Source organism: Simochromis diagramma, unplaced genomic scaffold, assembly GCF_900408965.1.
Source record: "Simochromis diagramma unplaced genomic scaffold, fSimDia1.1 OVJJ01000705.1, whole genome shotgun sequence".
In the NCBI taxonomy this organism is placed as follows: Eukaryota; Metazoa; Chordata; class Actinopteri; order Cichliformes; family Cichlidae; genus Simochromis; species Simochromis diagramma.
The window spans coordinates 411284-437586 of NW_024387448.1; the positions used below are offsets into that span (position 1 = coordinate 411284).

At 43.2% G+C, this 26303-nt stretch overlaps 1 protein-coding gene across 8 annotated transcripts in view; it reads right to left on the minus strand.

Moving 5' to 3' along the window:
* Positions 1 to 26303, minus strand: part of agrn (agrin) — a 259725-nt gene that overhangs the window by 50092 nt on the left and 183330 nt on the right. For all 8 annotated transcript variants that reach the window (XM_040013639.1, XM_040013642.1, XM_040013641.1 and 5 more), the window contains 8 exons: positions 25073 to 25294; positions 14956 to 15153; positions 14248 to 14448; positions 8978 to 9126; positions 7827 to 7932; positions 5237 to 5347; positions 4499 to 4663; positions 2884 to 3027 (listed from right to left, as the gene is read on the minus strand). In XM_040013639.1, the coding sequence (XP_039869573.1) occupies positions 2884 to 3027; positions 4499 to 4663; positions 5237 to 5347; positions 7827 to 7932; positions 8978 to 9126; positions 14248 to 14448; positions 14956 to 15153; positions 25073 to 25294 (1296 nt within the window). The remainder of the gene's footprint in view (positions 1 to 2883; positions 3028 to 4498; positions 4664 to 5236; positions 5348 to 7826; positions 7933 to 8977; positions 9127 to 14247; positions 14449 to 14955; positions 15154 to 25072; positions 25295 to 26303) is intronic.

Below are 26303 nucleotides of genomic sequence, written 5' to 3' on the forward strand. Positions count from 1 at the left end.
TAAGAGGTGTGGCCCAACACTTTTGTCCAAATAGAGTACTTTATATACAGCAATGGAGACTGTGAAATCAGACTATAGCTGGCAACATTTCTGCCACGTTTTGTTGTTTCGTAGTGATTTCCTCCTTTATTCTGTAATCCTTGTTCTTTCCTGTGAGTGTTATTTCAACACGTTCTCACTCCCAAAGAGCAATATATATAGTAATACACTAGGTGACAAATCGTCAACATACTACACTTCCGGGCACCCAACACGTTCGTAAATGATGAGATCGGAGAAACGATTAAACTTGAGAACCGTTTGGAATCAATCTACATATGTTCGTTCATTTTACTTAAAACGCTTTGGAAAACACTATTTAACGTCACTAAAGTGCTGGTACAGGTTAGTTAGTGTTAGGGCTGGAATACATGGCTTGAACGTGTATTACCGCAGGACCGCCATTCTGCTGGATTTCACCCATAACCCGGCGCGTAACATAAGAACGCGGAAGGTCACCTTTCGCGTTCCTCAGGAACGCCGCGGAACGTGACAAATCGTCGGGATGTTACGCCTCGGGAGTGAGATTGGGCTGGTTATTTCCATTATTCATGTTGGCCTTCCCTTGCTTTTTGTGTATTACTGCCCTTTCATTCCTGGTTCTTTGTTCCTAGTATAGGTCCAATCATGTTTGTCCATCTAATATGCTTTCAAGACTCCAACCTTTACTTTCTGTCAGCTGGTTTTGCTGATGCTTAAGGTTTTGAATTTTTGATCCTGGTCTCCTGTGTTTGGCTCTTTGAAAACATTACAATTTCCTGTGTATCAAAATGTCAACCTTTCTGTAGGTACCAAAAGTTCGGCCAGTTAAACACCCATTAAAGAATAAAACAGTTGAACACAATAGTTAAGAACTGAAATAACCAAAACATGTAAAGAAAAAGTCTTTAAAAGCAACGTAAAAGATGATACTGCATACAGCAGTCACTCTGTCTCTCTTGAGTGTTAACAGTGACGTGGGAACAGACTATAAGCTGCTGGTTTAGAGTACAGGGATAGCAGTTCTGATATATATGCTGGGATCAGGTCCTGAGGGGATTTCAAAGTATAACAACAAACTGTGTTATAAGCCGTCTAGCTATAAAACTTTAACCCCAAACAGCGAATAACAATTCATCTGCACTGCTGACAACATTCATACTATACTTGTGCTATTGTGCCACAGTTTTGACCTCCTAAGACCCGAACTCTTTCATGGCATGCATTTTTTATTTCTCTTTGATATTTGGGCTGATTGGGACCTGATGAATGTAAAAACAAAGAATTACCAGATTTTTTTTTTACTTGATTTTTGTTTCTGAGAAAAATGAGAGACACATATGAGGATATTCACTTTAAATTTGGATAGAACAGTGCCAGTATAATGTCCTCATAATTGGATATCAGGGCCCTGAAGAGCAAAATTTAGTATTTTGGTCTAGACAACCCATAATTTGATGTCTACATATGTGGACGCCAGGTCCTACACAGCAAAATCTCCAGTGATAAATTAACACTAGAGAGTGTCTATATGGGTCCACACCTCTGAGTGTTAAATCAACACTTTTGACAGTGTTATATGTTTAAAAGTAACCTAGTCAGTTTTGAAGATTAACAATGGCTAACACTGAGCAGTGCTGATTTTCTAACACTGGAAAATAACTCAAAATGTTAGAAATATTCCAGTGTTAGAAAATCATCACTGCTCAGTGTAGACATTGTTAATCTTCAAAAACTGACTAGTTACTTTTAACAAACATATAAACACTTGTCAAAAGGTTAATTAAACACTTCAACAGTGTTGTATAACATAGAGGTTGACCAATAGACACTCTCTAGTGTTAATTTAACACTGGAGATTTTGCTGTGTAGGAGGTTAAAACACCACTTGTCACACTCGGGGTGATTTTATAGTGTGGAAAGGGTGAGCTGAAAGACTTCATCCTTGTCTTGTATTCAGCATCTTTACACCAACCGTATAACAGTGATAATAGAATTCCCAAATTCTCTGAGTTTCAATTATTCATGGCATGCACAGCAATTTTCCAAAACTGCTGCACAAAAAAAGTTGATCTTCTGAGGGGCACAAAGGTGAGCACTCAAGATCTCTCCTCAGTTCTCCCCTAAAGACTGTTTGAAGCCTTGAAGCTGTCGCAGCAGGATCTGCTGCAGGGAGTCCACCATCCACCCACCTGGATGTGAGTGTGGGGTCTTTGCATTGTTTCATCACAGAGGCTTAGAGCACCCCACCCTTTAGCTCCTGCTTTTATGTGCTGCACCCTCCTAGTACTCGTCCTTTTTATCTGGCAGGGTGTGGGGCGAAGAGCCCCACCACTGTGCTGGGACTGCTGGCTTCATTAAGCATTTGACTTCCAGTCGATATCTGATGGTGCATCTTAATCATGGAGCTGCAGGCCCCCACAGCAGGAACTAACCTTTCCTTCAACCGGCTTTGTGGCTTGTACAATCACCAGGGCTGTTTTTATTATTAATCAAAAGTAATCAATAGTCCTTAAACAGAGGTATAAACCCACACATTCAAAGAACAATGAATCATCACAACTGTGTAGAGAAAATAAAATATCAATGGGAAATGTGTCATCCACATGCCATTTGTACACTTGAGTATTTTCCTAATCACTATTGATCAGCCCCCTTCAGCCACTTCCTTCTTTGCCAATAAAGCTGATGGATGCAAAGAGCCGATGAAGAAAGAAATGGCTGCTTCCAGGCTGATCCACAAATCAGATAAGTGACAAAAACCACTTTGGAATGATAGAGAGAAGCTGGGACCAAGGAGAGAAATGTGTGTGTGTTTGGTTTCTGAATGCCCCACACACTGGCCTTGATGCTCTTTCTTATTACCTTTGTCGCAGCCATTCATGCCCATCTTGCTCCCATCTGGACACACGTTGCACTTCATGCCCTTCACTCCCGTCTTGCAAGAGCACAGACCCGACATCTGCTCACAATCATCCCGGACTGAGCCCGTAGCGTCGCAGTTGCATGCTGCCGTGGAAAGGTGGAAAAAAAATGAGAGAGATTGATGAGGGGGAAAAAAGGCCAGTCAATTAGCGACGACGGCAGGAAGAGAGATAGGAATAGCTCGGTTTATAGTCTGTACAAACTGTGCTTGAAGCAACCTTAGCCTCTGTAGCGTTGTGCTTGAGAGACATCTTTGTCTTAAGTATCAAGGGTTGGTAATAGTTCAACCAGCCCTAGGGGCCACAGGAGGAGGACAAGAAGGAGGGGAATGAGTACGTAAGAGAAACTCAGGAAAACAACACCGGGGAAGGACATCAAGTCCATTATGTTCCTGGAATCAATGACGTGTGTTGTTTTCCACTCCTCTCCTGCTGAACGTGGTATTGGCGTGTGGTGTGCTGTCTGCTTGCTTTGGGTAAACCTTGTTAAGGTCAGGCCACGGGTGAGGCACCTGCAGGCTTCCTGCTGTTGACTGAAAATGCTCTGTGACTTGGGGAGCTATGTCCTATGATACCTCAGCGGCAGGATACGAGCTAGTCACCATATTGCATTACACCAAGACAAACAAGGGGTCCCGACCCTGTTCTTTACTCGAATACAAATGAGAATGGTTCATTCAGTACAGCCTTGACAGGTCTAAAGGACAAAGTAAGACATCTTTCCACAAAAACTCTCATCAAATAGTTAAGCTCTATAAATATATAGAGCTTAACTAGAAGAGAATCTAATTTGACTGACTATATTTTATGGATATTCATTTTATAAACTTCTGTTCTATAAAGGGTAGCTCGGAGGCACTGCTATTAATTCAGTGAGAAATGTATTGTCAAACTATGGCTCTTATCTTGAGAAATATGACTCTCACTTATGTAGAGTGGATTCCAGCCATGCAGATTTGGATTTATTTGGCAAAGACTTTAGGTTTACAGACTCAGAGGTTTTGGGTTTCTTCCCAGAAAACATTGGGGGGAATAACTGACGGTAACATTGTTTATACTCTGGAAGAAAAATTGTTCAGTAACTATAAGAGTGAAGTAGATCAGAAGAAAAGTGCACACAGAAATATTGATGGTGTATCTAGAGCAGGGGGTGTGAATCATACAAGTCAGTCAGGACTTTGCAAACTATGAAAGTTGGAGATGTCTGCGGAGATGCTGGAGATGAAAGTTCCAGATCCTGACAAGTTGCTGACAAGACCCACTGACAAGACCCACTGGAGATCAAAGCTGGCTATATGAGGCCCATGAACTAAACCGACTTTGACATCTCTGATCTAAACTAACTATTTCACTATTTCAGGATTTCTGAAAACCAAATAAAACCTCTCTGCGTGTTAACACTTTGATGTGCATGGATTTTTTTTTTCGGTGTGTGTGTGCACAGACCATTTGTGGAGAGGAAATGTAAGGATTGAAAAGTAACATACATAAAATGAACGTCATCGAAATAAAACACATTTGCACAGCTGATCAGATACAAAGAAGGAATTCCTCACGAGTGCAGCCGCTCATGTTCTCTGTCACGATGCCGCGGAAATTCCAGAAGCCCGGCTCACAGCGGTCACACTTCTGCCCTCCGACACCCGGCTTACAGGAGCACTGCCCGGTTGTTGGATCGCACGTCCCCTTGTAGGAGCCGTAGATATTACACTGACAGGTAGCTGAGGGGAAAAGAGCAACAAGGAATTTCACTTTTCTACAGCAAACTTACACTGCTGCTGTTTATAGATCCCTGTAGCTTATAAGAGTTGGATAATGCTTACTGTGATGGATACTCTGTATTAGAGATTTATGCTAGGCTCAAATGTCAGCTAAACCCTATTCCGCAAATAAAAAGGCGGATAAAGCGCGCTGAGGTGATTTTCCTTTTTTCTAAATCTCTGCGTATTCTTATTTCTACGTCTGCATTTTCTCCATCCATGCTGTATCCCCTGGCTTACAGCTCGATGCAAGCCTTTTCTCTTCCATCTGCGCGCTATCATTTGTCAGGATCATCAGATGAAGAGATTTTTCTGTTGATACAGCGCAGAATTATCATAATTATTCCTTGGATTAAGATGAAACGTTTTCGGCTCTGCAACTTTGCTACTGTAATTGCAGTCAAGGACAACGAGGCCCATATGCTGCAAACAGTCTGATACTATCTACTTTTTTTTCCCTCCTCTTTTTCTTTTTTTTTTTTAATAACTCGTGACACACTGACGGGTCAAAGTGGGACACAGAATAGGACTCACCGGGACATCCAGCCTGTCCAACTCCTAAGGCGGCCGTCACATTGTCTGAGCAGCAGCCGTACACTGACACGCTGCAGTGCTCAGATACCGTCGGGTCCGGCAGAGATACGGCTGAAATCACCGATGAGGTAGGGAAGGAAAGGGAGGGGAGATGGAAGATGGAACAGGGAGAGAAAGAGGAACACCAGCATTTGAGTGATTACTGTAGGGTTTGTTGATGGTGGTGGAGGAGGGGAATTAAACAACACAATCTCTGAACAACATGTAACTTTTTTGCCAACAATGAGATTGGCTTGAGGGGCAGAGGTGGAGAGCCTGGCAGTCGGCTTCAAGATAACAATTCTATTTGCTACTTTCTCCACAATGACTCAAAATCAGGGGGAAAATGATGCTATTACCTCCAGTGAAAACAAACAATGGCATTTCTGGTGAATGTGCAGAAGCTGACATTTACCACCTACTAGAAGGCATGTTCTCTTCATTTGTTCTTGTCTAATATTACGAAATTGCACCGCTGCCCTACAACCTTCAAAAAAAGAAAAGAAGAAGAAGCAGAAGAAAAAAAAAAAAAAAAAAAAAAAAGGCCTGCTGCATAATGCGAAGGAATTTGCCAAGCATTTTCTGCCTGCGCACACTGTGTGGAGAGCTCCTTTGTCTAAGGATGCACCAGACGCCAAAATAGTGTGACAGCACTGAATACAGAGCCACATTCAACAAAATAAAAACAAATGCGTTCCTCAAACCTGGCGCTTCTCCAGAAATTGGAAGAGAACAACAAAACAGTCAGTGGGAGGAAAATAGGATTTGTTTAATGGCCGGAGCAAAAGCATCATTGTTCACATTTTTTCATACTTTGGAGTGAAAAGTAAAGTTGTAGATAGAAACGGGAAAACCCTTGGTTTTCTGTGTGTCTCTCTATTCCCCTCCCCATCGCCTCTTTTAGTGTTGCTCATTTGGAGTTTGGAGGCTGGAGATACAGGGGCCATAAATCACACTGTTACTGGTGTGGATATGAGCCTCAGCCTAATGGTGATGACTCGGCACGCTCTTTTTCCAGTGCTTTCCCACTCCAGAGATGGGCTTTGGACACAGTTCATTTAACTTGCCACTTTTCAGTGCTCCATTCGGCTATCTGTACTGAGCCTATTAGGACAAGGAGAACTTTTAATTTCATATGTTCTTCCACCCTTCAAGGGTTTTTCCCCATTGTCCGGCACAATGCACCTCGCTGTGACATGCAATATTACCCTCACATTTTCAAGGTCCACTGCTGCGCTTTCTCCGCTTCGCTGATTGTTGCTGGTCTTTTATATTCCTGCAAGGGCACATCTGCACATGTGTCTAGTAAACCAATAAAAATTTCAGTGGATTATATTGAAATCCCTGACCCTGATTTGAGTTTGCAGGCGGCAAAAAAAAAAAAAAATACTATTTTAAATGCTACAAGAGGCAAACTTTACAAATGTGCATGCAGCAGACGGCTGTGTTGACACTGTATGCAAAGTAGGTAGCTTTTCAAACTGAGAACCTCTGAAATACAAGGTTGCTTTCATGCTCCGCTACTGAGAGCTGGCATGTTTTGATAAAGTTTATGGAGCTGAGGTCAAATGAAGTTTCTCCTTACATAGCTAATGCAGAGGGCAGTGAAATTCCCCAAGATCTGAGTCCCCCCCCCCCCATTAGCCAATAGGAGATGAGAACCCAGAGGCCTTGTACCCATAGAGGACTCTTCAAAAAAGGATTGATTATCCATGGATGGTAGAGAAGCGTGACAGTCAGTGCCCAAGGAGGCCAGCTTAGGAAGGAGAAGAATCTGCAGAGATGTGTGTGAAAACACTGGCAGCTCCTTCATTCTCACTCTCTTCAAACTCTCTCCATCCTCCTCTCTTTCAGACCCAAGGGGAATCAAACAGACTGGAATGATCACACAAAATCCCTTAAGTGCCTTTTGCTCTGCTCCCTGGCCTGTGCTAGCAAAAAGCTCTTCATTTAACATAGCCACAGAGAGGAAGATGGTTAACCTTTGCTGCTCTGCCACTGATCTCACAGCGTTTGTGGCTGATAAATGTCATTCATCACATGCAAAGAGAGGGAGTTTATATTAAAGGAAGAGGGGAAAGTGGTGTCCTGAGGGCTAAGAAGCAAGCTCCGGAGCACAGGTTTATTACTTTAAATTCTCTGAATATCTGGACAGAAAAGTGAGCCTTTATTACTATCTGTTAGTTCACACTTGGGCCCGAGAGGAAGATTTTTAACTCTGCTCACGAGCCGGCCCACGTGGACTAGTCACTTCCCAGAAAAGCTGGAAAGCTCAAAGTGTGCTGAGTCAACCTTCCCTGAGCAAATTACACAAACCCACACATCAAATTTAACACTGACCTCCCATCATTTCACTTGCTTATGGCTAACCAGGTCACACTGAAGAGAGACACAAGCAGTGCTGTCAGAATTACACTCAAACTAGAGACAATTACAACCCCATCGATGGATGGAATGAGTGGAGAAATGGGATGTCAGCGACAATGAGACTTGATGAGGGTGCTCTTGTGCACTGCAATGACATCGACTCTGAGTGGCGTAATGTACCGACCTGCACAGGGTCCCTGATTTTGAATCAACAAGTGCTCTCGTTTCTCACATCTGGCCTTCTTCAGCTCGCACTCGTTGCTGTAGTTTTTCCCATTGGAACCACAAACCTGCAAAAAGAAAGACACAAAGCAGAGTCTGAAGCAGCGTCTAGCTTAACCCCTCAGCTCTTTTTGCTCTACCTCGCTTCAGTTATTATCAGGCCGTGTGTTTTTACCGAGGCATGCCGCGCATTCACCTAGACGCTGAACTAAAGAGCCATTAAGTGGTTAGTTCGGTTGCTTTCAATAATACTTCACGGCCTTTGTCAGGTGGCGTTTTACTCAGTTGTAATGGACGTGGTTTAATCAGGTGTCATCAGTTTCACCACACTTAAGACCATGCGGTGACACCTGAGCCACATCCGTGACAACAAAGCAAGCTGCTGCTGCTCATGACGGTAAGATGACCGCGTGGGAAAAGAGGATATTTTTTGCTCCTGCTTATTAGACAGGTCTGTTTCTGTCGTCACTGGAGCTTTCTCCTCGTGTCACGTGGTGTTCAGTCAGGTAAGCCATAAATACAGTGTTTCTTTCCCCTGTTATGCAGACTATGTCAACCTATATGTTCCACTGACGGACGCAACATAAACACCATCTCCAGCCTTATGCCTCGCCTTTCTGATGCTTAATCGTGGATGTCACCAAACTTCCTTCTGCCCAGTTACTCAGTTTCTGGGATCCTTTTTGAGTTTTGTGTTGGCTTACAAATTACCGAGGTTGTACAGTCATGCTGTCTCCGAATAAGAAATGCTGCGAAAAGATTTTCCATCTGAAGCTGACCTTGAAAAAGTCCCCCGTGCCTTCATCCACGCCCACATGTTTTACAATTTTGTCAAATTTACAAGAAAATAAGAAAGAAAGTGGCCCCTGATGGATTTTGTAACAAGCGAGGTTATTCGGCAAATTCAGAAGACATCTAGATTTCTTTTTATGCTAAACAGACAAAAATTCAGGAATAATTTTCCATGTCATTTTATAGGAGATTGGAGTTTGTCCGATGAAAATGTCAAAAGCAGATGTGTGCGATTTATGTTTTTGCATTTTGCTTTGAAGGGACTGGAAGATTTAACCACATTAGCAGCTAATGGCAAATGATTTTTGAAGGCTGTCTTACCAGGCTGTGAGGCACACTCGTGCAGCTGTATTCACAAAGGCATCGGTCGCTTTCGTCTTCTGCGTCTTCGTACCACGTGCCTCCAAATACGAGACAGCGGTCCTGTTCACAGCTCTCCTGACCCGATCCAGACCCGCCCGAGCCGCAGTCTGCATAAAAAAAGACACACAATATCATTAACAAACATATGCACACACATCACAATCTATACATCTAGCGGGCATCATAGTTTTATTTGTCTTGAAGTTAAAACTACATTTAAACACTGTGGGCGCCGTAAAGTTAAGATAATTTACATTTCCCTTCGTGATGGCGAGAGGCAACCAAAGGCACTGCTGGTAGTACAAGATAATGACAGTGTCTAGCCACAGATTGACTAAATAAATTAGACATCTCTGCACCACCAGTGAGGCATCCTTTCATTTCAATTACATCAGAAACAAAAAAAGGGGGAGGGAATTATTAACTCCGGCCTCCAAGTGTGCGGAGAGAATTGGTGGCGAGGCCTGCTTTATGGGTGCCTGCTTCCCGATATGAGAATGCAACTAATTGCAAAGTGTTCTGTAAAATCTAATTATCTCCCGAGACTTTAAAGAAAGTTGTCCCAGCAACTCTTTAACTGCGACCCTGAAATGGCTTTTTGCTTGTTTTAAAAATGCACGTCTGTGTATCGCAGTAGGAGGAACAGCTAAGGCTGGCTTAATGTTTATAGTGAACGAGGCAGAGCAAGGACAAATAAAAACCCAATTAGGGGCCAGGATGTACAGCTCTACAAAATTATTTAAAAAGAAGCACCAGAAAGAGGGGGGGGGGGGGGGGGGGGTATTTGACAAGTGGGTTGATTTGAGGAAGACAAATTCGGGGAAGGGAGGGGGGGATTGCAAAGTGCAGGCAAAAAAAAAATGGGAGGATCTGGCTTTTGAAGTTGCAAATTTTACCTACAGTGGAACTCCAGAGGGAGATTAGGTAAACGTGTGTGAAAGCGGGGGAAAGAAAGCATGCAGCATGAAAGACGGAAAGAATGTCAGACAGAGAGAGGCACCCTGGGGGCTGGCAGAAAGTTCATTTAAAACAAATTTGTTATTCAAAAAAGGACTACAGTTCAACTAAAAGCTCCCAGCGCAGGCAGAAGACTCAAAGCACATTAGGTAATCGAGGTCTTTCTTTCCCTTCTCGTCTACTTTTAGGGCTCGTTCGGCTCAGTGTATCGATGCACTGCCTCTAATGGTTAAATCAATGTCATAGTGTAATGGAAGTATCACTTAGCATAAACCGTCTCCCAAAGTAGATTATGGAGCAGGTCACAGTGCACGGTGCGGGGAGGGGCAGATGAAGCCCCGGCTGTTCTTTGATATGGGTCATCAGCTGTGGTGCTGGGAGAGATCTGAGTGGTCGATACGGCGGCGGAGACGTCGCTTTACTATCTGTGCCTTCAACAGAGGAGTTGGAGCTTTGTGAAGAGTGCCCCCCCCACCCCTCCCCGAGAAAAAAAACAACAAACTAGGAACCATCAGTGCTTATTAAAGCATCGCTCTGTCTCCATTTTAAAGCCCCAACCCTAATCCGTTTACTTGAATTTGCCATTGTTGCAACTTATTGATTTCGAACCACAGTCCGAGTTAAACATAACATTTTGTGACACAGCTAATGCGCTGCGTAATGGCTTTCAGCTGCCAGTGACATTATCGCAGGTACTCGGCGTCAGATGGCATCTGAAAGTGAGAAGGAGAGATCAGAAACAGAAAGGGAGCTCAGCAGCCCGTGGTCGGCTTCCTGTATCTGTTTACTGTTTGCCAGCTCAGCACGACGCAGTAAAAAGGAAATGCCGGAGTAGCCGATTCATATTCCACTCAGGTCCCTTCACACAGACAAGATAAATATATAAAAAGAGGTAAAACACTAGAATGGAATAAATAAAAGTGAAAGGCGAGGGGAGGGGGTCCTAATTAGCTGTTGTTCTTTGATGTGCCCGTCACCCACGCTGCCTATGAACCTTTCAATTAATATGTCCCCAGCCAAGATGGCTGCATCAGCTATTCTCTCCGTACTGCCCATCCGTTTCTTTTTACTCAGTCTTGTCAGAAGCCTGAGTCTATTTAGCCAGGGGAGCTCCATTAAGAAGCCAGAATTGAGCGGCGGAGAGAAGAAAGGAAATGAATTGCATAAGAATAATGTCCGAAAAAGACTGAGAGGCTTTGACAGTAGAAATAATAGAGGAAGTGAAGAGGAAGACGGTATTGTCTTGAACTGTGTGCTAATGAAAGTAGAGGGAAGCGGAGAAAACATGAGAACCTGGGTAAATTATAGATGACGGAGGGGAGGGGGCTGTAGATGTTCAGCAAACCAGATTTGTTGTGTCAACATCAATGATCCAGGAGACATCTGATATTTCTATGATACCTCTGATATCATGACCTGACTGAATGTCAACTCGGGACATCTATGGCTTTAAAGAAATTCTCCCTCTTTGAAAATGACAACGGTTTTGCTCCCTCTATCAGTACCACCTTCTTTGACTGATGTGACAGCACGTTAGCCTAAATAAAGTTCCTGTACGACGGAGAAGCATCACAGCCAGTGGGAGGATGGGGTCTTTTTAGATGGCAGGAGAAGCTAAGAAGTTTTGTTGCCTCAATGGAAGGTTAGAAGCCCCCATGATGAATGGACCGTGAAGGAAAAATACGCTGATCACACTCTGGGAAGCTCTCGTGCCACCCAGCCACTCACTCTGTTTTTTCATGCCCTTTGCTGTCTTTTGGAGCTTGATCACATCCGTGCCGTGTGAGGAGCGACGAGGGTGAGGATCCAGCATCGCCGTGTGATCCTGCTCTCATAATCTTGTTTATTAAATGTCTATTCAATTAAAAAAGGGGGCTCGGGCCTCCGTAGGTGATGCACTGCTCTCAGTTACCACTTTGTCAGTGTCGAGAAAAGGAGCTGAGGCCAGGCCTACCCGAGTGTGAAATTAAACAGGTGATAAATTTCCCTGTATGGCCAACAGTGGGAACACTGTCATTTTTCATTACTGCTAAATAAAAAGGCAGGAGAAAACAACTTCCATTTTTATGCCGTGCGCTCCCCTCCTCCCAACAAGACTAATGAGGATGGTTTTTAAGTCAGGTCTACGTAAGCAAATAAATCAACACATTCACTTCCTCTCTGGGCTTATCTTAGATTTGAAGTATGGAGTGGGGAGTTGCGCATACTGGTGATGTAGAGCCCTGCCGCTGTCTACAATAGAGCCAGAAAAAAAAACAGAATTACATTTTGTGACAAGGGTGCTGTATAACACAGCATGTGCTCTTAATTTTGCCAAATCTACCACTGATACTGTACATGTAGGCAAGGGTGAATCCATCAGCAGCAAATCCTGTTTAAGACAGGCAGGAGGAGAGAAGTAGAACAACTTTCTGCAAATTGGTTTTGACTGTTTTACAGGCTTCCTGTGGAGGGTCCGGGTCAGATTTGAGGGGGCCGAAAGAATGGGGGGGGGGGGGGGGGGGGGGGGGGGGGGAACAGAACCGTCTGCTGCCCCTGGGGTGAAATTTATTGATTTCCGCCGAGCCCTTCTCCACCCCTGTCTGTGAAAGCCTTGGCGCCCCTTTTGTCAAGAAGGACAATTTTGATGGAGAGGAGTGCAAAATGGAAAGAGATGTGAGTGGGTGGGACAGCAGGGTGCGATGTGGAGAGCAAAAAGAAAAAAGAAAGGGGAAAAAAGAAAAGATTCTATTGTGTAAGCCTGACAGTTCTCTCTGAATCAAAATGAGCAAGCGATGGGAAAAAGGAGAATGCTGAGAGACAGTATGGTAGAGAGAATAAAATATAAAAACAAAGCCATCAGCCACTGCAAGCAGAGCAATGCCCTTGGGATGCAGATGAGAGTACTTTTTGCCTGATACAACCAACAGACAATGAGGAGTGTGTAGCTGCGTGTGTGCGTGGTGACAGTAAGTCTGCACGTCTGCATCGAGGGCATACAGTTTCACATTTCTTCATGCTCCACATACAAAAAAAGTCACTTATCTCAGTCAATGAAATGATGTTAAATCGGCCACAAGAAGCTTTGATGGTGCGATTCGCCTCGCAGGCCTGGGGCCAAATACGGCAGGCAATGGTAGTGGGGGGGTTAGGGAGGAAAAAGAAAAAAGACCCCTGGCTGTAGCAATCAAAATGGAAGTGGATTCCCCCTCATCTCTATTTGCCCTGTCCTCCATCTACCCCCTCCTTTCTTCTCTCCAGCCATCCCTCCTGCTGGCAGGTGTAATCTGCTCCCCTTCACACCTTGTCAGTAGATGACTATGTTCACTGTGATGGCCAACTAGCCACAAGGGAACAGCAGCATTGCCACTGTCTGCATTTAAAACCAGAGGCTGGCATTTTGCTCCCTCCAGAGTTGTCCCCAAGAAGGGGATGAGCGAGGGACTGTGATATCCCGCCTCAGTCTGTCAGCGCTGATCAAGATATGATCTGCACGGTGAATTAGAGTTCATTTATTCAGAATGCGAAGCGACGACAAAGCTACAGGCATGGAAATGAGGGATACTCACATTAAGTGCCATCGGTCACACATTTAAAAGCCTAATTGAATAGAAGAGCTAGATAAAATGTGTACCCTAGCTGTCACAACACAAACAAACACAACCTAGCCCCCCTCCTAATAAAAGCCGAGCATAATAATTCGTGCTATTACAGCTCGTGCTGCAAATTCAGGTAAAAGTACGTGCAGTAATCACCAGCCTACAATTCACAGATCATCTTTTTAGCAGACATAATATTCTCAGGCTCTAATATACTTCAGTCATCTATACTCAGCCCTTACCTCATTTTTAGCTACCTCTAATGCATGGAGCATTTAGCTTGGGATCCCATCTACAAGTTCCAAATATCAAATGAAAAACTGTCTGCAATTAATTAGTTTCAGTTTATTGAGGCATCAAGGAGCAATGGGGGGAAGCGGTGAGATCAATAAACAAAAACCAGCTGCAGCTCATACGTTGCACAGCACGCTCGCGAACAAAGTCAGCCAGACAAGCAGCCAATGAAAACACTGCGTTGAAAACGTACAGCTGACCTGAGCTTAATCACCCAGAAGTCATTTCTGGATTTCTAACAGGTTTTGTTTACAGAAACACACCGCGGCTGTCGCCTCATGTTTTTTGCAGTGTTAAGCCGACGCAGACGTCGCAGCTACGAATCCACAAACGACTAAATACGGCACCGCAGGTCACTTGATAAAGATAATTACACCGTTTCAAAGTCCATTTTCCTACCTTCGTCGCAGCTGCCGAGCCTCGCCACGTCAATTCTCGTCATCTGCGTGCAGGAATGTCTGCGAAGTTCACACTCATTGTCGTAGGTGGTGCCATCACTTCCACACACCGGGGAGTAGGGCTCGCCTGAGCACGGCGGGCACTCACACCTATTCTGGACGCACCGGGCACCCATGGCACAAACAGTGTTGCCACATGTTTCTGTATTAAACACACAGCAGAGGGGCAGGCCACAGCATGACTGGTGAGTTATTTTGATGGATATGATTCACACGGACATTCAAAGTCATCTCTGGAATATATTTTTAAACAGGATTTCTCTTTTCCTTTTTCTATTTGTCATGCACGCTGCTTCCCCTCGTAATATATTCCACTTTTAAAACATATACAGCACATGCTGCTGGAGCAATTTCCCATCTGAGAATTCAGTTTGACAAGTTTGCTTGTATTTGAAGTGCCTGCAGTTTTATGAGCTTCCTGATGGGCACTATTTTTACATGTCATTTCCATATTTAACTCAGAGCCAGAGGAAAGAAATGAATCTTTTACATATGAACATTGCACACTTTTTTCCCTAGCCTAATATCAAATCACCAGTTTGTGCTAAGATCGCTGATGTGTCCTTCATATTTATACTAATAATGACACACTGAAGATGACATACTGTAACTACCAGACATATTCTCCATAAATGTACGCATTACTTACTGCACTCTCCTTGGCCGACCACTCGGAGGTCCATCTGTTGTTTGCAGGCCCGCACATGCAGCTCACACTCGCTGTTGTAGGTGGTACCATCGCTGCCGCACACAGGCTGGTAGGACTTGACACACTCTGACGGACACACACACTGCTTGCTCTGGGCATCGCAGATTGCCCCAAAAGAGCAGTTGGCACAGGCCTCATCTAGATGGGGACAAGCAGGCAAACAAATGGTTAAGTGTGTCTGTGCATGTGTGCTTCCTGTGGGATTACATAACCTTGGCGCCGAGGTCTGACTCAAAGAGAAACGGTGAATTTAGAGGATATTAAGTTTCTTTTACACTGCTCGTATTAATGTATGGTAGACTTAAAATGGATTCTCTTATGTTATCATTATGCAAATGCAGTGCAGTGCAGTGCTTTTCAGCTCATCTTACTTTCTGATGATGCTTGAAACATCACTTAAGTGAATATAAAGTTGCGAGGGAATGAGTTTCTGGCTACTACAGATTCTTAAAGTAGTGTTGGTTTGTCATTTGGTCTTTCAGCCACAACATTAAAACTACTGACAAGTCAAGTGAATAACACTGATTATCACATTAGGATATAATGTTCTGCTTGGAAACACTGGGTCCTGTCATTCATCTATATGTTACTTTGATATCACAGGGGGTCATATGATTGTTGGGTTTTTCTCCGTATGCGTTGCTGTAGGGTCTACCTTACAATATAAAGCACCTTGAGGTGACTGGTGTTTGATGGATTACTTGACGCACCCATTATCATTAATTTTGAAAATGTTGGAGACCAAACTGGTGAGGTGCTAAGCAAAGAAACCAAAACTGTGCCAATACAGGAAAAAGTTCAAACTTACAGTACAAATATTTTACTTTACAAGCTCAGTATATGGAGTGAAGATTTGGAAAATTCAATCTTACTAGAGGATGGAAAATCAGAGTACTGAGATCCCACTTAATTACACACCACAGAACTGGATGCTTCAGCCCTAAGTCTTTGTGGCATAGATTCAAAAAGATGCTGGAAACGTTCCTCAGACATTTTGGTCCATACAGACATGATGGCATCGCACATAGACTGCAGCTTTGTCAGCTACACATCCGTGATGAAAATCTCCCATCCCACCACGTCTCAAAGGATGGCCAATCCATCTAAGTACAGTGAACTTGTGTTCAAGGAACCAGTTTGAGGTCATTCGATCTTTGTGACATGGTGGGTTATCCTGCTGGAAGCAGCCATTAGAAGTTGGGTACACTGTGGTCCCAAATGGTCTGCAACAATACTCAGGTAGGCTGCGGTGTTTAAATCATGCTCAGTTGGTATTAAAGGGCTCAAAGTGTGCAACAGAAGTATTACACCACCATCAGCAACCTGAACCATTAATACAAGGCAGGGTGGAGCCGTGATTTTCTGTCGTTTACACTAAATTGTGACCCAAACTGCTGAATGTTACACCAGAAACTAAGCCTGATCAGACCAGCTAATGTTTTTCCAATTTTCCATTGCCCAGTAGAGGTGAGCACATTGTAGCCTCGGTCTTGAAGAGGCATTTCTGACCATAAAACCTTCATTCAAACGATGTTTTGTCCCCAGAGATGACTGTGTGGAAAAATCAATTTCTGAAATGCCCACAGTAGCCCGTCTGCCACTAAAAAACATGCCACCTTCAAAGTCAGTTTGAACTTCAGCAAGATGTCTTGAACACGTCTACATGCCTAATTGGAGTTGCTCCCGTGTGATTGGCTAATTAGATATTTGTGTTAACAAGCAGTTGAACAGGTTTGCCTAATAAAGTGGCTGGAGAGTTATGTTACTCCTGACACATTGCATTGTTATATAAATAGACAAGGCACCAACGTCTAAAGGAACACTACAACAGTTTGGGTAGGGTGACACATGAAAAGAATATTTTAAAAGAAATTCCACTAAAATCAAAACTCTTTCTTCTTGGTTAGTGTTTAGAAGGACACGGTAACAATGGAAATGAACAAAAGTGGAAAAATAACTCTGTTTTTTAAATGGATAAAAAAAGAACATTTGTATTTTATATGTGCTCCATGTCTCATAAAAAAAAAAGGTCTCATTTGTTGCATTTTTCTCATGCAAAATTATGCTAAGAACTAAGCATGAGAATCAAGGCAAACATTATTTACTATTCAGAGCTACAGGAAATAACCGGTTTTCCCATTTTTCCTGGGAAAACGAGGAATTTGTATAAAGCTTTATTAGTGTACATGAGGTACATTCACATGATATTAAAGAATACAGAAAGCCGCACACATGCCATTTAAAGTTTACTGCATGTCAGAGGTAAAAACTATGCCATGAAATAAAAAAACTTCCCAGACAGAGCCCTACCACAGCAGAAATCCATGGAGGAGGATTTTAGAAAAGATGCTAAAGTGCATGAAGTTCCCAGGAGCACAGTGGGTTCCATCACTAAAGAAATTTCAAGCCAACCAAAACCAGTCTTTCTGGAACTGAAACTAAATAGCTGAACACAATGAGCTTTGAAAATTGTCACCAAAAATAGATGAAGCTACCAGAAGGTCAACCGCACTCAGTCAATCAGGACTTTATGAGAGTGGTCAGAAACGGAAGCTAGTCCTGAGTAAAATCCGCAAGAGGGCCATGCTAGAGTTTGCCAAATTACACTTAAATCATTCTGAAAGCATGAAGGAAACGATTCTCTGCTCTGATGAGACAAGAATTGAACTCCTTGGCTGGAATACCAATTGTTGTAAGTAGTGAAAGCCAGGTACTGGCTACTCCCATCCCTATGGGGAAGCATGGTGCCAACACCATTTTTTGGGAAGCCTTCTCAGCAGCGGATGCTGAAAAGAACTAGCCTCAACTGAGTGTGACAAATCACGCTTTCCCGTAAGATTGTAAGGCTAATCATATATGGCCCAAAATATGCTGTTTTTCCACCGCTTTTCAGTCAAAATCAAGCTGAGAACATCTGTATTCTCTCGCCAGATGCTACCAGAAAAAAAGCGAAGAGAGCTTTTGAAATCCTTGGTTTTAGCACGAGGATTTATCTAGCTCATATGTTGACTGATTGACTGAGACAACGTTTCCCTCAAAAGAAACAGCAGGGCAGGCTCAGGGTGCTGACTGAGCCCTCATGGGGACATGAAACAAATGAGAAGGCGAATCCAAGTCCTCATACACAGAAAAGGCTAGTAGTATAGACACCTTTTCCTCTGACACCAATTACACTGGGAGGATTGCATTAGCACAGCTCACTATCACATTCAATTAGGGGCAGGCTAATACCCACCGCTGATTTAGCACTAATTGAGAGAGGCAAGGCTGGCTGCTGGAACCCTCCACATTATTAATCTGTTTATTACTCTTTTAGAGCCATTCATTTCCTTCATCTCTCCATCTAATGTGGGCATCCACTGCTTTCTTGATTAACAGCTATCCACTTAGAAGTGGATATGGCAAGAAACGTGGCACTTTATGTACAGTACATGGCCTGTGGGAGCCTGTAGGAGCAAACGTTTCATTCTGTGGAGGTGGAATGATCAGTTCTATGAAGACATGCTTAAATTAAACTGCACGAGCAGGACATTCAGGGCAACTGTCTATGCTAAATTCATGTGTGCTTTTGCTCTGGGGCTATTTTTCACAGTGTAGCCTTCTGTCTTGAGTTTGAGTTTGGGGACATCTGAGTGCCTTGGCACCCGATGACATTTTTCTATAATCATATTTTAGGCTCCAAGTTTGTTGCAACAGTTTTTGGATTGCTCTGACCTTTTCCAACATGTCACATTTTTTTGCAGAAGGACCTTTACACTATTTTGCTGTTGAAGACCTGACCAGCACAGACCCGTTCAATACTCTTGCTATCATCTCGGTCACACACAGCAATCCAGACCTCAGCGTCGGTGGCTGACCTCACTGATGCATTTTCTTTATAGGATGGGAGCAAATTCCTGCAGATTCCACAATCTTGCAGAAGATTACCACACCATACTTTCACAATGGGGTGTCACATAAGAGTGGAATATTGAGGTACCATTATTGCTTTTGTCAGTATTTAATGGCTAAGAGTACTTAACAATTATTTTCATTGCTCTCGAGGAAAAAAAGAATCTCCCCTGCACAGCTTTTCTATGACAAAAAAGAAATAAACATAAAACATAGTAAAAGTGTACTGCTGCGGTCGTGGATCCTCTGTGGCTGAGACAGCTATAAATCAGGAAGTGGTGAGTGTTGTCCTTTATCAGGCCCTGTGTCCTGATAGTAGCCTCGCTTCTTTATCAGCTCCTGCCCCTCGCACCTGGCTCTCTGCACTGCCTGATCCTCCAGACAACATGCATCACAGACAGAAGAGGAGGGGAGCCTCAGTTCAAAGCCGGGAAAAGAGAGGAGATTGTTGCCATTACTGATAATGTTAGGATGTGTACTTTTTGTCATGTCTGATCTCTGAATCAGTCGTCTTCAAGTCTGTCATCACCATTTCTGGGTTTCAGTGGTTTCTGAAGGCAACCTCGCAACCATTAAAAGTTCAAAATTTAAGGTAAAAAGTCTGGCTGGCCATTATGAAACACAGACATGACAATAAAGAATGGGAGATATTACAACAGGGGATCTTTCATCTCATGCAAATGCTTTTCAGGCGCAAGAACCTAGAGAAATATAGAGTATGACACACTGTCCAAGATCAAAGTAAGATATTTTAAAGCCTTTTTGTGTGAGTTCTGATAAAAAACCTGACACAAATATTAACTAAATAGCTTAAGAGTCAGCTAAAATTAGTTCTGCCTTTACAGCAGAATGATTCAGGCCAATAAAGGCTCAAAGATGGCACCATTCTCTGGTCCAAAAACAGCTGCCAGCTGTGAGTATGGAGATCGGCTGATCATTAGATATGCTTAATAACATTTGGGCAACCATTTAGGCAGCACTGGCACCCAGATCACGGGAGTTAGAATGTTCGCCATTCAGAGCAAGTCTGCCATGAGTCTGGCAATAAGGTGTGCTTAATCTAGACTCTGGCTGGGGTATACAAGTTTGGCATATGTGAAATCTACAGTATGTTTCTAAACTGTCTGAAGGTGCTCTCTAAAACGGTAATACTGGCATGGCAGGGAGCAAGGTCCAGGTCAAGCTGAACATGGTTGCATGGCCTAACAAGTGAGCTACAGTGGCACCCACACAAACTGTTCCTGAGCCTGGGCAGTGATTTCCATGTCTGTTTTTGATACAGTGCCACCTGAAGGCCTGAAGATTGTGGGGTTCACATGTTGAATTTCCTCCTTGTCCCTTGCACAAAGAGTTCTCCGGATTATCAGAAACATCAGATTTAATATACCCTAGACCACAGGTGTCAAACTCCAGGCCTCAAGGGCCAGTGTCCTGCAGGTTTTAGATGTGTCCTTGATCCAACACATTTAAATGGCTAAATTACCTCCTCAACATGTCTTGAAGTTCTCCAGAGGCCTGGTAATGAACTAATCCTCGGGGCCTGGAGTTCAACAGCCCTGCCCTAGACTTGGAGATATACAATGTTACATTGACAAATGTTATTTTGAAGTTTGTATATGTCATTTTTTCCAGACTGGTGTGCCTGTGACCACCTTTTATTTTTGAGAAACTCTCTAAGATGCTCTTTTTGTACCCAGTCATGTTACAGACATATTGCCAGTTAACCTAATCCATTGTAAAATGTATCTCTAGCCGTTTCTTTTTAGTACCACTTAGTTTTTCCAACCTTTTGCTGCCCATATACAAACCATCTTGAGACCTGCAGCCGCCATCAAATTCAAAATGAGCAAATATTTCTCATGAAATAGTAAAATGGAGCATTTTAAACATTGTTTTCTATGTTCTACTGTGAATAAATCATTGGTTTATGAGATTTGCAAATCATTGCATTCAGTTTGTATTAACGTTTTAATAACATGGAATCCAAACTTTTTTGGAATCAGGGTTTCATAATATCCTCACGCATGTCTTTAACTATCAAAGAAAACCTTTCTTCCTTTGGATGAGGACCTGCTAATATTTTGTCAAGCTCCCCTTGGAGTCCCAGAGATCTGATGTTAGCAACTTTGCACTTTGACAGTTTGTGCTGCTGTGTTTGGACAAAGTGTTTGTGGAGCTGAAGGTGAGAAGGAGGAACAGGAGTGGGTTGGTAGAAAAGTGTCCTTGAAAACATAAAGAACTGACTCATTGAACAGAAAAAACAACAACAAAGACCCTCCAGCTTTACAGCATTTTTTAGATATCCTTACTGGGGAACACCTGAACTGCAGCTGAGGGGGTCTGGGAGGAGTAGTACCTCAGGATTAAACAGAAAGAAGCATGTTGCTTTGTGTTTTGAAGGCTTGTGAACATGCCTGGGTGATAACAACTCCCCTGTTGATGCATGCCTGGCCAGCACACTATTAACTCTGCCCCCCACTTTCTTTGCGCCTCATCATCTTATTTACCTCCATCTCCTTTCCTATGAACATTTATCACATTCTCCTCCCTCTTTCCCTCTGCCCTCTTTTATTCTCTCATTTTTTTCTCACAGGCTGCCTCTGTGACCTATATTTCTTACTCAACTGAGAATATCATTTCCAACACCTGTGGGAGAAAAAAGGGGAAGTTGTTATTTCTGTTTCTCAAATGATTCAGGCACCTCTGCTCTCATCTGTTTGGGTAGTCAGCATGAATGGGCTTTTTTCCTGGGGTGACTGATATCCAGCTGGGGGGTCTATTAACCAAGTGTACCTCTTCCAGCCCCTGTTACAAGGTGGCCCGCCACTCCAATGCAGCAGGAGGAAAAATCTCTGAATAATAACAAATGTCACTCATATTGCTATCAGGTTGCACCTGAGCCATATAGATAACCACTATGTTTCCAGGCCGGAGGGATAGAAATGAAATTATGTCTGGGCCCATGAGAGGCAATAAGCTGCCCACACACACACACATACACAGTTAAGTTCCCTGTTGTGGCACTTCTCTCACCCGTTACACTATTGCTACCCTCACAGCCTCACCTAAGCTCCTACTTCTGAGCCTGGCAGCCATAAATATGACAGCATACACACTATAGAGCATTTGGATGGAAATAACAAAACGGCAACAGTAAACAAATGCATCCTTTCCTTGGTGAGTGTTCGGGAAATCATATAAATGAAATAATATAAAGACCAACAGTACTGCCGCCCCTCATCTCTTTATATTTTGTTAGGAAAATGGGAAACAGGTGCACCGATTTATTCAAACAAATTCAAATACACATGGAAATACACAAAGTAAGGCAACAGTAAAGTTTGAGGTTTTACAGTTCTAATAAGGCTGAAAGTTAATATTTGGTATGACCACCTTTATTATTCAACTCAGTCTGAACTCTCTTATGTAGACTTTCTGTAATGTCTTTAAGTAGGAATAGTTCTTCTGGCTTCCTGAAGGACATTCAAAGCTCTTCTTTGGATCTTGGCTGCCTTTTGTTCCATTCTCTATCATGATGATCCCACACTGCTTCATTAATGTCGAGGTCTAGGCTCTGGGGAGGCCAGTACATGACTGATAGTGTTCCACTGTGGGTTTTCTTTTCTTTCCAGGTATGCTTTTACTGGCAGTTACACTGGCATTTTGTTTAGAGAGGTTACACCATGTTTTACAGATGAATGTAGACACTCACCTCTCTACTGACCTCCTCTGTACAGTACAGTAATGTATATCCTGATGTATAAGACCCGTCGCCACTTTTCACTTTTCAGTCCAACTCCTGTTTAATTTGGCATATCTCAGCCTTTTCTCGCTGTTTACCTCACTTAAAGATGGCTTCTTGATGGCCACTCTTCCACTGGGACTATTTCTGATGAAGGTTTGGTGAGCATTAGCTGAAGGTCCAGATGCATCTTGGATCGTTTCCTATGTCTCCTTATTGTTTTCCTATTTCTTAAGGACATGACTTTTAGCTTCAATTGATCTACTGTAGTTGTTTAATCCTGCCAATTATTCTTTTGTTGTTAAAGCTGTCAGATAATAACTCTTTGGTAATTGCCTTTTTGGTATGAAATTGAGTAAATCATAGCAGGAGATGTCAATACAAGATGCTTTTTTTGTTTGAATGATTCATAAGTCAGTGTAAAGTGGCTTAACAAGCAAAAAACACTTATCTGAAAATGGTCAGGAACAAGGTATGGACTGAAAATGTGTGAAAAAACAGCCAATGTCCAAATAAAAATGACAAAAGAGTTTCTGGAGAATTACTGATAAAGAAAAAACACATATATAAGAAGGTCTGGCTCCTTGGAAATAAAATCTAAAGAAATGAGGGGGGGCTCGAGACTTTTGCACAGTCTGTATATTTTGTAAGCCTAATTATCACCAGTGCTGCTGCTCTTCTGCAGTGCAAAGGTCAGACATTCTCATTTTATTCACCTTCTTTCTGTGCATATATCTTTAACACTTAATTCCTATTCTTCCGACTCCACCTGAAGGCAGCACATATTGTTTCGCTCCTTTTCTGCCTCGTGAACCTGTATAGTATATTAGTGAAGGGAATAGCTGGTGATAATTAGGTGAGATAATAGCTTAAGTCAGTCAGTTGTTATGGTGCTGAATAAAAGCCCAGTAAAGCTGTGCAAACAGCCCAGAAATAACCCACATTATCATCGCCATCATTTCTCGGCTGGCTCGCACTTGGCAAGCCAATGCCTCAGCATTTTTATGGCACCATTGCGCTGACACAGGCCTGTTCCTCTGGGAGCCAAGAACCATCCATAGTGCTGGATTACACACAGAGTCCCTCAGCCCCGCCAGCTCGTCCTGCCTCTCGCTTTTTAAAATAAAGACTATTCATTACCGCGGAGGGACTCCGAGCCGTCTACCTGTGGTGTGGCACTGACGTGTCTGCCCACCAACTGAACACTGCTTTAGATCTGTTTCTCTGCGGCATACATCCTTACACGCTGGAGTTCAATTAAGAGAAAGCTGGAAGGGGAGGATGACAGATGTAGTACACAGGCAGGCAGAGAGTCCACATAGCAACTCTCTAGGAACTAACTCTGTCATTCTAAGTATAAAACTCTACAAAAACGAGCTCTGTTAAAAGACTTTGGTTCCTTTGTGCAAAAAATAAAATAAATAAATAAGTAACAACCATAAAATCTTTTCACACTTTAGATCACGAAGAGCAAACTGATTGTGCTGCACTGATCATGTTTGAAACTGCTCATCTCATCCACAAATACAGTACTGCAGAGGCCAACAGACTTTTGCTGTCGTCAAAATATGCAGGAAAAAAAATCTATTGCATTAAAATTGAGTTACACAGACAGTCTGGCCATGGGGCTAACAGCCACTGTACTTCTGCCCAGTTTGAGTAAAAAGTGAATGACTTGATTGTAGACAAGCAAGAATACTCAATAACCAATTAGAGTCCATGGGAAAATTGGTGTTGCAAAATGGCATTATGCCACGGAGTACTCACTGAGTGGCTTTACCAAGCTGCAAAAACCTGTCCATATGGCTGTGTGCCAGCATAGTGGGTATAGAGATATTTTTACCACTTGAAGCTCCGCTGTCGCTGGTATACTAATGACTAGCTGATACTCCGGCAGTGAAAGACAAAGCCAAGTGACTCATGTAGCCAATTACAGAAAAATATGCACCGCGCTCTGTTTCATCAAAAGCAAAGTGCATCTTCACTTAAAGGTCAAAACAGGCAAATTGGAGTTGTGGTGTTGCTATAGAAGGGCTGATGATGAGCACAGAGGAACAGATAAAGAGTAATGGACAAGGGATCATGAAATTCATCAGTGTGTTAAGTATTGATTTGCCTTTGCTGGATTTGAAACGGCTCCCAGTGGGGTCACACATGAATATAAAGTTATGTGTGTTAATTGTTAACGTCTGTGGATTATAATTTTGCCTCTCCGCATTGTGGTGCTATTAATTAATTTGCTAAATCATATTCCGAGATCCTTCCATGTCTGTAAGCTATGATTCACAGCATTTCACAGTCATGTCTCCTCACTATAGCTGACTGCATGGGGCAATGTGACCGTACGAGCATGACGTTAATTTGAAATTCATTACTGAGATGCAAGCACTTTTATATTTGGGTTTTGTGACAGTGAGTACTCACCGCAGGGTCCTTTGTGTTGGATGCTGATTTCCTTCTGCAGCGCACAACCCATCAATCGCATCTCGCAGGGGCTGCCGTAGGTCTGGCCGTCGGATCCGCACACGGGGTCGGACGTTTGCGGGCAGGCTTCGGAACACTCGCACACCGCTTCGTTGTTCTTGACCACACACTCTGCCCCGTGACTGCACGCTACATGCAAGCACGGGCTCGGTATGTTGAGATCTGAAGGCCGACCACCCAAGAGACAGAGATCACAGTTAGAGGCATGGTAGCAAACAGTACAGCCTTAGTGGTCGGGGAGAATATAAAGTTGAGGTTGGAGAGAAGTCTGGGGTTGCAAAAGAGCACAGGTGATAGTGAGGTAAGTTAGAATATCGCTACAAATAGAAGCGCTGGTTTTTGTGTTAGAAAGGGTTTAGGGAGAAACAGAGATATATGCAATGCAGCCCTAGTCCTGTGTCACCTCAACTTCCTTAGTTTCCTATGTCATTTCCTTGCCTTTGTACCTATCCTGATGTATCCTGAATCTTTGAAGAGTCCACGGAATCCGGAGGCACGAGGACAGTGGATAAAAACATGTCCCTGTAGCACAATAGAGATGAAACAGCCTACGAACAATGGTTGCACTGCCTTTTTTTTTTTCCTGCGCGTAAATGCCTGGATTAATTGACGTTCCCAGTGTGCCCCTTCAAAGGCTGCCATTTGCATCTCAGTGAGAGCCATTGCTTCAGCCAAAGCTGGTTGAACTGACATGCAGGAGCAAGAAAAGGAAGAGCACCAGGGATAGAGTTTGCTTTTTGAGAGAGTGAGAGAATTAAAAAGAGAAAGAAATAGGCGAAAAGAAGAAAGAGCCCTCTGCTTAATAATTCAAAAAAGGCAAGCTCCTGGGCAGAGGCAGATATGAAATGTGAACATCAGAGAGAGGTGTCTGCCTCAGTCTTTTCTCCTCACACGCTAACTCCAGCATGACTTCATTAAAACGAGGACAGGATTTTGCACCCATGGTTCTGGTAGCGGCAGATGGGTGTAGGCCGGGGCCGATAAAACCTGACTTGATCAGAACAGAGTGAAAACCTGACGGAAAAAAATGGGCGTGAACAACGCTTTGATCACAGCCTCCCATCCCATCACTTCTTTAAAGCTTTATGTACCAGGGAAAATATTATATGGCATCGTGTGCTCTCTGAGTCGGGGGCGCCGGCATGCGTGCGCGAGCGCTGCCGGCTCAGCC